The sequence below is a fragment of the Acipenser ruthenus genome, chromosome 3, assembly GCF_902713425.1.
Source record: "Acipenser ruthenus chromosome 3, fAciRut3.2 maternal haplotype, whole genome shotgun sequence".
In the NCBI taxonomy this organism is placed as follows: Eukaryota; Metazoa; Chordata; class Actinopteri; order Acipenseriformes; family Acipenseridae; genus Acipenser; species Acipenser ruthenus.
Window position 1 is genome coordinate 71,619,515 of NC_081191.1, and position 12,393 is coordinate 71,631,907.

The following is a 12,393-nucleotide window of genomic DNA, read 5'->3' on the forward strand; positions in this document are numbered from 1 at the left end:
CAAGAGGAGTAGAACACTGGATTCCCAAACCTGCTTTTTATTTATCATAACATCAGATCTCAAATTACTGTCAGTGTCGATATTTATTTTAAAATTTAGAATTTTTACAGTTTTAACTCACACATACTTCTGCTAATTCAAAAGTATTACCCTTCTTAGAATTATCTAGCAACATTACATTTTATCAGACATTTTGTAAAGACGTTTTAGGTCTCCAGAGCAAGATATTATTACCAGTTAAACTGAAATCAGTAAAGCAAGAATTGACAGGCTTTTTTTAGAAAAGGTCATGTGCCCTGTATTTAAGTCAAATAAGATGTGCATCATCAGAGAAATAAATTGTTAAAAATAATCAATCACAACTACAGAACCACATATCATCTCTCCCCTACAGTTAGTCGTAGGAAAACAGTCCGTGGTATAAAGTGAACTTACCTCATACAGCTTAATTTCATCAGTTCTTGCAATGAATTTGGTTTAATTGTGGCCTTTGCATGTACAGCAAATCCTCACATCTTGTTTCCTTTGTCTGCCAGATGTTTGAACTGGTTTATTATATGGAATTGATTGTATTTCACTTTCCATTTCTAGTTCACATATGGTTTACAGCAATTATTCACATAAAACCGTTGACTTAATAATCAAAGTGCAACAAAAGTAATATGGGTACTTGCAGAACTGCAGCTACAATCCATGTCTTGTTATTTAACCAATAAGTTTGCAACAAATCATCCACATACATGCTGTAAGCAAGTACAAAAAAATATTTTAAATAATAATTTAAATAAAAATATATATTTTATGTGAGGTTGTAATGGACAGTCTAGGAGGGAGCTGGCTGCCAGGAAAAATGTGGAAGGCATCCATCTGGAGGAAGAATAACAGATAGGTTGCGAGTGACTGGTGGGAGTGTGTGGGTGAGGGTGAGAGTGGAATGACAGGAGTAAGGCAGTGCAAGGAGATGTTCAGCTGGGTGAGAGACAGCTGGCTACAGTGTGTGGGTGACAGCAGGATGAGGGTCATGAAGAGGCTGACGATGAGCATGTGCATGTACAGTGGTAGGCAGTGCAGAGGGAAGGACCTGGGCTGGGGTCAAGAAAGATACTGTGGCACAGAAAGATGGAGACTGGAAAGCAGAATAGTCGATTTAATCTCCATTCAAGCATGTTTATCATCTAATGCAGCTTATGCAATGTTTTTTTCTATACAAATTGGTACAATAGTTGATCTAGTTATCATCTTGTGAAAAGTTCCTGTGTTTTTTGTTTGAAAAAATGAAAGACTTGAAAGAGACAACCAATTTTGCACAAGATTGGCCAAAATGTTTTTCTTCTTGACTTTTTATATTTATTAATTTTGCTGTTTTTCATGCAGTCGCATTCCAAATTGAAGCATTTAAACATTCTGTGGTGCAGTAAAATCACTCGCAGCATATCATTTTTTTGTATTTCTAATATTTAGTTCTGTAATGAAATATGTGATAGTCTATTTTGTATTTCGGGGGACGAGATCCGGGGCTCCAACCTGCTTTCCCTGTCAATCTTCTCCTATTTCCTATTTAAGTCTGAATCTCACTCAGCTCGCTGTCTAGCCTTTTCAGTTTGTTTTATCATATTGTGTTTTCACTTTCCAGCAATCGCTCAGACTCCGTCAAACGTGCTTAAACTTTCTTTACTGTATAAACTTCGTATTCTTGTTCTCTTGTCTGACAGATGATTTAGAGCAATTTTCCTACCTGCTCCGAACATTTTTCTTGTCCTTCAGCTTCTTTCCTTCTCTCTGCAGCAGCTGCATCGCCAGTTAAGCCTGCAACTATCTCTCCCGCCGACAAACTTTTTAAAGCTCTGTTCGACAAAAGCATCCATTTCCATCTGCAGCAATCACCTTGCCTTTAACATCTATTGGGAAGCTTTGTTTGCAGAACCTTTTCATCTGCCTGTAAACCACTACAAGCAGGCACCCCTCCCCGACTTTTCTTTAAAGATTTGTACATCAAGATTCTGAAAGCTATTTTCGTAAAGGTATTTTCTCCTCCGTAGCAGTTCAATGTTAAAGCAGCAGTATTGTCCCTCCCCACCTGGTTATTCGATAACAGAATCGCACAATTCTGTTACACTCTCGTCTAGATGCCATTGCAGCCTCTGCTCCCTCAACGTCCACCTCCGCAGTATATCTGTCAATCATCTCGCTTGCATCTGTTCCCCACGTGGGTTCCCGGTTTAGCAATTCATTGCTACTTACGTTCAGCAGCCGACACAAAAAATCATAATGGGTAAGGACATTAATTTCGTTTTAATTCCCAGTTCAACGCGGGAACCCCAGCTTTGTTCTCGTTCTAGTTTCGTGCTTTGTAACATATTACCTGAAGCCTACTCGCATAACATCACTTTCAAAACAAACCATTGCCAAAAAAACTCCCAAAAACACAGGGTGCATTCACAGAGATCATTCTGCGCAGAATCGGACCAATTTAGCAAATGTGTTTCACTGTCACAGAGCAATTCCACTGTCCTCGTTAGCACGTCTTGTGACTAACTAATGTGATCAGGTTAGTGTATGTAGTAACGTAAAGGAGTTTTTCTGTAGTTTTAAAAATAGGTTTAACACTAGAATGACCAAGGCAGTCATTTTGACCGTTTTTGGAATTTAAATTTAAATTGCGGTGCATGTGTTTAAGATACTGAGCTGTGCTTTTCCTAAATATATGTACTAATTACCCTGACAAAGAAAGAATCGCGTAGCTGCAAAAAATTAGGGAGATAAAATACGATCATACCTATTCTGTCCAGGTGTGGTCAAATTGACAGCTACATATAAAACATATTATAACAATGAAATGTTGCTGTATTATTTGTATTTATCAGTCAAGACTTGCCACTATGTATTGAAGTTTGATTTTATCAGTCTGCATTCCTCAAGTGAGCAGTTTTCTGACATTTCTATTGTTTCAATGAGCCTCCGGATAGCCCATCAATCAGCCTTGCCAACTGACGGCGCCCAGTTATCTGTCTGTGTGATAGTTTATCACCTGTGTGAGCCACTACTTTTCTCCTCTGATTTATGTCTTCGATGGACTCTGGTTACTGCATAAGTCACTAGTTTTTCTAAGAAATTCATTGTTATCCCAATACACATTGAAAATGGATCGCGGAAGACGCAGGACAGCAAAGCAGTGTTTGGAATTACTGCAAAGTTTACTAAACAACGATTCTGATGCAGCAGACGGACAATGATGAATCTGGCTCTGAAGCAGACTGAGTTTGGATCTCCAGCAGCAGTGACAGTGAGGAGGATGCCAGCGAAGTGCCAGGACTGAGTGTGCGAAGAGGGCGCAGGAGATGCCATGGGAGAAGAAGCAATCCTGTGGCAGCCCCTGCAAGGATGCCAGCCACTTCACCTGCATCAGCCCCTGCACCTGATCCAGCTACTTCACCTGAGGCAAATTTGGGATCAAATTTTGGCTGGCTGTGAACGTCCAGTTCAAATATTTGGTAAATGGTTACCCCTACTTGAGAAAGGTTGAGACTCACCCAGCTGGACAAAGACTGGGTGACAACGTGGTACTCTGGCTACTTGGACCCTATTTAGGGAAAGGGAGGAATGTTACCACTGACAATTTTTTTATTTCATTGCAATTGGTAAAAGAGTTGCAGAAGAGAAAAACAAGCCTGATTGGACGCAAAGGAGAGAACTACCACCATCTGCAGAAAACCTGCAAACACAACAGTACTAAAATCCTCAAACACTGCACACTGACTGTTGCAAGCTGAGAAAGAATGTGATTATTCTCAGCTCCCTTCATCCATCAGTTGCGATCGGGACATGTGGAAAAAAAGCCAGAGACTGTTGATTTATTCAGTTCAACAAACTATGGATTTGACATTTTAAATCAGATGGCAAGGAAATATTCTGTAAAAGCTCATTCTCGCAGGTGGCCTGTCCAAGTTTTTTAACAATGTTCTGGATCTTGCACCTATCAATGCCTTTGTTCTCTACAAGGAATGCACTGGTGAAAACATAGGAAGGAGAGATTTGATATTGAAGTTACCCGAAGACGCATTTTCAACAAAAGGCTGATAACCTGGTGCCAGCAGCTGCAGCTGAAGGTGCAGATGAACCCAGTGCCAGCCGTAAGAGACGACAATGCCAGATTAAAAAATGTAATGGCAACAAGACTGTTAATAGGTGTGCCAAATGTGCAAAGAGAGTCTGCGGAAAGTGCACTCCATATGTTAAAAAGCACAGAATCTGTGTGATTTTTGCCAGCACTTAGACTTTGTAAATGATTGTAAATGTAGGCAATATAAACCCATTTATTAAAAAAAAAAAAAAAAAAAAAAAAAAGACTTCAGAACATAAGAACATGCGACAATATACAAATGAGAGGAGGCCATTCGGCCCATCTTGCTTGTTTGGTTGTTAGTAACTTAATGATCCCAGAATCTCATCAAGCAGCTTCTTGAAGGATCCCAAGGTGTCAGCTTCAACAGCATTACTGGGGAGTTGGTTCCAGACTCCCACAATGTGTAAAAAAAGTGCCTCCTATTTTCTGTTCTGAATGCTCCTTCATCTAATCTCCATTTGTGACCCCTGGTCCTTGTTTCTTTTTTCAGGTCGAAAAAGTCCCCTGGGTCGACATTGTCAATACCTTATTTACATTGTTTCAGATGTAGTTTTGTATGTAGTGATATACCTGTATATATACAAATTTATATTCAAATATTTTTTTGAGGTTGTGCTTTATGTAATACATCTGTATATAAACACAGTTCTGTTCAAATGTCAGTTTATTTACAATGTTTCGGTTGTGTAGATGCTTTATATGACGTTCCTGAATAAAACTACGACTTATATTCAATTGTCTTTTCATTATAATATTTATGTTGTTTTTAATACACCAGTCAAATTGACTGCTCATGGTCGTTCTAGTGTTAATGGTATAGTTTCACAAGGTGACGACTGATAGAAAAGGCCAAGCATTGATCTTCTCTCTTATGCTACTGTCATAGACATTAACCATGGACTGTAACAAGGTTGAGATTAAAACGACACGACTTCTTGAATTCATTTATCATTAAAAGTGAACATAATATCATGCTTGGTGGTGTTTGTAAATCTATATAATACATCAATATAAAAGGCAGACAAAACTGCATTACTCCTTCTTAACATGTCACACAGTAGTTCTTTCTAATCTACCCAAATATATACCTGCAAACCCATGCCAAATAATCCGACCTGTGCATGACAAAACTGCACTGAAAAAAACTGTGACACTGAATATCTCTCTGTGTTCGCTACATGAAGAACATGTAAGCAAGTTTGTATTGTATTTTATATTGGTTTGATCGTTGATGGACTGGTAGGCTATAATGCATGAGTTAGCCTTGCTGACCATATCAATATGAAAACACAAAAATATAGTTAACATCATCATCCAGAATTTCCAAGATTTTAGCTCAGTGGTTTATTAACCAGTAATCCATGCTAACATAATCTCCCCCTGTATCGCCCCAACTAATTTTCATACATTGAAATGAAATTATGGCTTGGCAGGACAAGTTCAATTTTAAGCACGCATATTGTAAACATTTCACCAAAAAAAGTTCACTATGTCACACTCCAGCATGGTCAGTGGCATGGCAAGTAAAGTCATCATTTAGAGATCTCTCAAATTAATTTAGAATATCTCCAAATATTTTCAGAGTTCTCAAAATCATTCCATATATCTTTACATATTTGAAGATATCTTCAAATATTTAAAGATATCTCTAAATCATTTTAAGATATCAAAAATAGAGATATCTTGAAATGTTTTCCAGATATCTGAAAATAGATGGGATACATAAGATATCTCCAATTCATTTTAAGATGTATGTAAATCAAATACAGATACCTAAAAATGAAAGATATCTGAAATTGATTTACAGATATCTTTAAATAATATGTAGATATCTATAAACCATGTGGCTTTTGCTAGCATGGTGTGCCAAACTGTCTTAAAATGATTTACAGATAGGTGTAATGCTCTATGTTTTGAACAGATTTCCTGTTCATTTAGAGATATCTTTAAATGAACAGGAAGTTATTTTGAGATATCTTTAAATGATTTAGAGATATCTTTAAAACCCTTACACTTTATTTTAATTTATCTCTAAATAGCAGTTTGGCACACCATGCTAGCAAAATCCACATGGTTTAGATATCTACATATTATTTAAATATATCTTGCAATGAATTTTAGATATCTTTATTTCATTTTTAGACATCTCTAATTGATTAACAGATGTCTTTCAAATAATTATAAATACTTTAAAAACTGCACAATGCAGATATCTCAGAATGTTTTAAAGATATCTGTAATTCAATTTGAGATATCTCAAAATGTTTTACAGATATCTTTAAATATTTTAAGCTATCTTAAATTGCATTTTAAGATATCTCTAAATGATAATTTGGCTTGCCATAAAGTGGGGTCGCTTTGCAAGCTGGGTTGCCATCCTTTGAATTAGCTAATGATTAGGGGTACTTTTGAATTTGAGTATGGACGTTCATAAAGCTATTATTATTATTATTATTATTATTATTACTATTATTATTATTATTATTATTCATAATATTAATACTATTATTAGTTACTGTTATGTGCAGGAAAAAATAAACCCTCTTTTCATAATGGTTCTTTAGTTCTGAAAGCTAGTTGAATTCTGTTTTATGTAAGATAATTGGACACCACTGTGGACGTCTCTCTCAAATATTGTTAAAATATGCCATCACACAGAGACATAATACTTAACTTTCCTACTTAAACTAGGGGTATCTAGAGATAACACAGATTAGCACATATTATTTGTATTTTTTTATTTTATACATTAAGATCAGACATTTTTCTTAACACAAATGTAAAATACAGCACTGTTAACCACAGTATCCCTGAATTCTAATGACTACAACATTTATCCTCTTTAGTTTTATCTGCAAAGTCATTTTAATAGTAAATCAAGGATAATGCATTTTAAACAATAACAAGCCTTTGACTGACTGACTGACTGCCTGCTCCTGGTAGGGTTATTATATATATACTTTACATTTGTGAGTCTGTGCCACTTGATGGAGCTTTTCTTCTTTGGTAGAATATGAAGAAGGCTTTGCCTAGGTATACTAGTGACTGGTTGTTGTTTCAAAAGTTTCTCTACTAAAATCAACGTTCCTCACATACTGTTAAACACAGGTTAATTTCACACCAATACATCTGACGTCAGCTGTAATTTAAGAGCGCTTCTCTGAAAAAGGCATACAATGGCAAATTTGAGATGTATGTAAACATTTAAAATACTGACAATTAAACATAGTTTAAAACACTGAGCAGTAACTGTTTCTGTTATAAAACAAAACACGTAATAATAACACTATAAAATCATGTAATTGACCCAGTATTTAAGAGCATTGGTAACTGGTAAAAATGTATTTTGCATTTTTTTTTAATACAGCATGGTTATATGTATATTACAGACACTGTTGACTACCTTACAGGTATCTTGATCATCACTACTTCAATAAAGGAGCTCAATACATTTATGATAAGTAAATATTATTTTGCTTTGCTAATGGTCACTTAAACTGAACTCTCTTTTTTCTTTCAAATGGACGTTTTATGCCAGATAGTGATACAGATTAAGTCTGTGTTAGATGACACTTGGCACGACACAGCCCCAACATTCTATTCTCCAAAACAGAATCGGGCATGGGTTCAAGCATGGCATACACTGATATATCCTTAATTGTTCGCCAATGAAGTTCATCAATATTGTACAAAGTCTACAATATGTAACTGTGATAATCACACATGTAACTGTAAAACCATTTAATCATATATTTAATAAATAAATAATTTATAAACATGTATTAGACCAAAGTGTTTTCCCATAGTTCTGCAGGGAATCCTTGGGTTAAACTGGTTGGTAATGTCTAAATGCTGTTATTATTATTATTATTATTATTATTTTTATTGCAGCTGCACTGTGAAAGGAACAATCCCTCATCCCAATGTTGCAAATGTTTTCACATTCAATTAATATATAATAACTCACATTCAAGGCTTTTCACAAAGTTCTGTGTATTTCATAAATGCTGTTCTGTTAAGAAACCTAATTGCCATGCAACCTTTTTATTAAAACAGTCTAATTGTGTAAATCAAATGTTATAATCATAGACTTGGGGGTAAACAGATCATAATAACGAAATAATAGGATTTCCTTACAGTATTTTCGATTTACTGACATGTTTTTGTATTTCCGGCCTCGCTAAATTCGATGTGAGTTATGGTAGTGCATATTTTTAATGAAGTTTTAAAACAGTGCTATACTTACAAATCATGAACCTTGTTTATAGAATAGCTTAAAATTCACATTCCTTTGTTTTCATGTAAACATTGTAGTACAGTGTTGCAATGAAGTTGACACAAACACGTTTTAAAACAAATAAATTAAAAATGTAATCTTTGTTCTTATATTTTAAATGGTGCAGGAATGCAACTGTAGTTCTCAAAGTGTTATCAATATAAATAGTGTCATACGCTTGCTTGCTTTTTAAATAACTGTCTACCGCACTACTAAACAAGCAACGCATAGTTTTGATGGGCCTATGCAGTCATCATGGCAGAAAGCTCCACAGCCTTTGCACACAATCATGGCTTTAAGCCTGCACGAGCATTTCAGCTCCAGTTCATCGACACTGCTGCCATCAGCAAATATCTGACCCGAAACAGAGGCACTCTGATTCGACAAGCCACTACCAGTGCTTGCACTGTTGCCCAGAAAGTTTCCAATGGATTTCTCAATAACAGAGGCAGTTCTGTTGAAATTAGTGTTACCAAAATGTACTTTGGAGTACTTTCCATACACCTGCTGGGACTGAGGTGCTTGTGGAGTTTTTAACTGGGCAAAAGACTTGCGTGGCGTTGGGGCCATGTAGGAAGGAAACTCTGGGCTTTTGAGCTGAAAACCCTGCATGTGTTCCTTTGCTTCATTCTGCCGATAGGATGTCTGCTTAATAGTCATTTCACAGTTGTTTCCTAACCCCTCGTTAAAAGAAATCGGCTCCACTTTTATATTGCTACAGATGTTTGCTGAAGGAAGCCAACTAAGTTTCTTGGTCTCCATGGCAACATCTGTTTGCTTTTGATCAGACGGGACTTCTCCATTAGGTGGATGCAATAAAGATGTGTTCTGGGCAGCCTGTGAGACACTGTGAATGTCATCAGCCTGCTTAATTTGAAGATTGGGTGAAAAAACACTTCCTTTTCTCAATTGATCTGTTGCCACAGAAATATTGACTCCTCCTAGACCTTTTTGTTCCTGATTCCTGTTGAATGCTAATGTATTTGGAGTTGTGCAGCCAGATGTGGCTTTCATGTTGGCTTGCAGCAATGCTGTTGGAGGGTTGGTGTCTCTGACATCAGCCCGGAGAGGATAAAAAAGCCTTTGAGAGTCACTGGCTTCAGAAGGAAAGCTGCCATTTTTATCAACACCCAATGAATCTTTCTGAAAGATGCATGCGGGAAGCGGTCTCTTCTGCTGTTTGATTTCTGGGCTGGGAGTAATTCTGCCGTGCATCAGACTTTTTTTTACCCACTCCTGTACAAACGGCTGCCTTGGGCCCAATTGATTTAAATGAGTACTGAGTGTGCAGGAAGCACTTTTACTCTCTGCCTCAGTCATTTGATTGCCCTGCTCACATTTAATGTAAGCAAGTTCCCCTGCAGACTTGGCCACCCTTTTGTTGGGATAGATATCACGCTTTCTGATGTGGACAGGCCCCTCTATTCCTGGAGCAAGTCCTTTGCCATCTGGGCTGAGACAGCTCTGAACATTTTCCGTGACATTTCTCTCAGCTGCAGCTGTTTTGCATACTGAGGTATTTTGCAAAGGCAGAGGCAGTCTGTTTATCTCCAGTCTGGCCCCTGACCGGGGCTGGGGCAGCACTTTCTCCAGAGGCAAATTCCCTTGCAGTAGCTGAGTCACTAGAGGGTTATTGGCCTCCACTGATGACAGGCGACAGCTAGAGCTTACAGCAAGGTAACCTTTTCTATGGTTTTCTGTGTTCAATGACACACAGTCCTCAGCTATATCAGTGGCAGCTACAGAGGTCTTGACTGTCCTCTCATCTAGTAAATGAGTTCCATGATGCAAATTCACCGCTTCTTTCAAGTCCTCAGTGTCCATATCACTGGGTTCAGATTTGATGATGGTTTCTGAAAAATGTGAGCAATTTGGAGAGGTGATCATTCCTTCAGTGCTTGAAATAATTTTGCCTTTTTTCTCTTTGACATCACTTAAATGTTGATGTATTATCATTGTGTCCATGCAGTCATCTTTCTCTTTCAGCCAGCTTTTAGGTTCACTGCTTTGATCATTGATTACTTCTTTTTCAACATGTTTGTACAATAAGGAACTGTATATAAGATTGGCAGCACTCTGCTCAGAAAGTCTAACTCCCTTTTGTCTGTTCTGCCGAAGTACAGGCGAGCCATGCAGAGCGTTATGAGTCACCTGCAGTTTCTTACTGTTCGTTTGGGAGGCATCATTAAAAATTGAATTCTGTTCTGTTTTTTGGCGGAAAGGTTCAGACCTGCTCATTATTGACTCTTGCAATCGCAGAACAGTTTCCGTTTTCACCCCTTTATTTGGTAGGTTTTGTCGAGCATCAACCAAGTTTGCAGCTGGAGTGCTTGAATGTGATCCAGAGCTGTGATCCACTATAACCTTACATGGAATAGCTTTGTTACTGGCAGAGTCTGTCAGTGGCAACTGTCTACACTTCCCCCATGTTCCCGTTTCATTCACAACATTCTGAGTTGTCGGCATTGGGTTGTTCTTAATTGGGCTCTTGTTGACATGGCCTCTGTCTGTAATATATTTTGACATGCCAGCTTTTTGTCTGTAGTGTTGGATCTCCCTTCTGTCAGCATTGCTTAATGCATGATAGTCAGACGGAAAGGGCACACTTGGTCTTTCAAATAAAAATGGAGTGCTGCTTCTGGGGGGGCAGTTTCTCTCGGATACTGTGTTGTCTTGGAATGTACTGCCTTTGGAGGTAGGCAGTGCAGAACTGACACAAGACACTTGGGGGGTTGTCTGACCCGCATACCTTAACCCTCCATTAATGGGGTGATTTGGGGATGCATTGTTCAACGGACATGGCATGGCTGGCACCTCTGCCGAGACTGGTGCAGCACTGTCATCATTATACTTTGGCACAACGGCTCTATGGGTTGAGCCAGAAATAGTGACTTTGGCACCGGGTTTGGACGGAGATACTTGGAAAAAAGAATTCTGGTGGTTGGGTCTACCGACAGCCATTAGAACAGAAGGGTTGTCAAGAGAAATAGAAAAACCATGGACAGAGACTGGCACTGCTGAGTTGAAAACTGCATTTGGATTGGCATGGTTATTCTCTACACTTGGCATAGTGTTAGTCCTACCAGTCTGGGGCAATTTACAGGAGGGCTGTGGTCCCGGGATACTATGTGGAGCAGCATTTGGCACAGACATATTGCCCCCAGACTTTGCAATTCTGTTTTCTGAAGTCTTAAAGGTAGGACAAGACCCTGAACTCAGTGCAAAGCCTTTCTCGAGCGGCCTACGATTGGGATTAGCAATAATAACACCAGTTGGACCATCACTCTTAGATTGCACAGCCGCCTGTGAATCTGAGGAACACTTGTCCTCCTTTGAACTATGAAGCTTGGCCCCTTTAACAGCCTGGTGCGAATGAGCTCTGGCTTGATGTTTGGCAAACAGTTTTGCCTTGGTTTGCTCTTTGATATGTGCAAGTGTTCTGGTCTTAATCCCTTCAGAAGGAGCTCCACCATCTCCAGATGTTATCCGTGCAGCTGCTGCCACAGCGGCAGCAGCTGCAGCCTCCCTCTGAGCCCTGGCTTGCTGTGCTCTGGCCTTGATGTCTGCCAGAGTCCTGGCTCCTGTGTTCCTTCCTGTACTTGGACCAGAGGTGGACGAAACCTTGGGTTCAGGCTTGGAAACTGGCTGCGTCTTGATGATAAAAGGCAGACCAACTTTGGAGAGTTGGATCTAAAGAAAAATAAAAAAGAAAGACATTTGTATTTATATTACAGTAGTGGCAGCAGTAAGGTTTGATTATCTTTAGTACATAGCTATTTATTATAATGAATACATGAAAAAATAAGAGCCCCCCTCCCATTTTATATTTTGATGGGAATTAAACATCTTGTACTGCACAAAACAATGTAGTCTTTCACAGTATAGTAAAATGTTCAGTACAAGGGTAACATTTAATAAACAAAACCAAAAACATTTCTATGTTATAAAGAAACACATTAAAGTTTTGCCAATTCTTGAAAAAATAGGTCAACAT

At 38.3% G+C, this 12,393-nt stretch overlaps 1 protein-coding gene across 2 annotated transcripts in view; it reads right to left on the reverse strand.

Annotated features, from left to right (window-relative positions):
- Positions 1–6,632: 6,632 nt before the first annotated feature.
- The window catches only part of LOC117394785 (putative Polycomb group protein ASXL3), a 75,088-nt gene continuing 69,327 nt past the window's right edge, over positions 6,633–12,393 (reverse strand). For both annotated transcript variants that reach the window (XM_033993352.3, XM_033993354.3), the window contains one exon: positions 6,633–12,089. In XM_033993352.3, the coding sequence (XP_033849243.3) occupies positions 8,601–12,089 (3,489 nt within the window). In that variant the 3' untranslated portion in view covers positions 6,633–8,600. The remainder of the gene's footprint in view (positions 12,090–12,393) is intronic.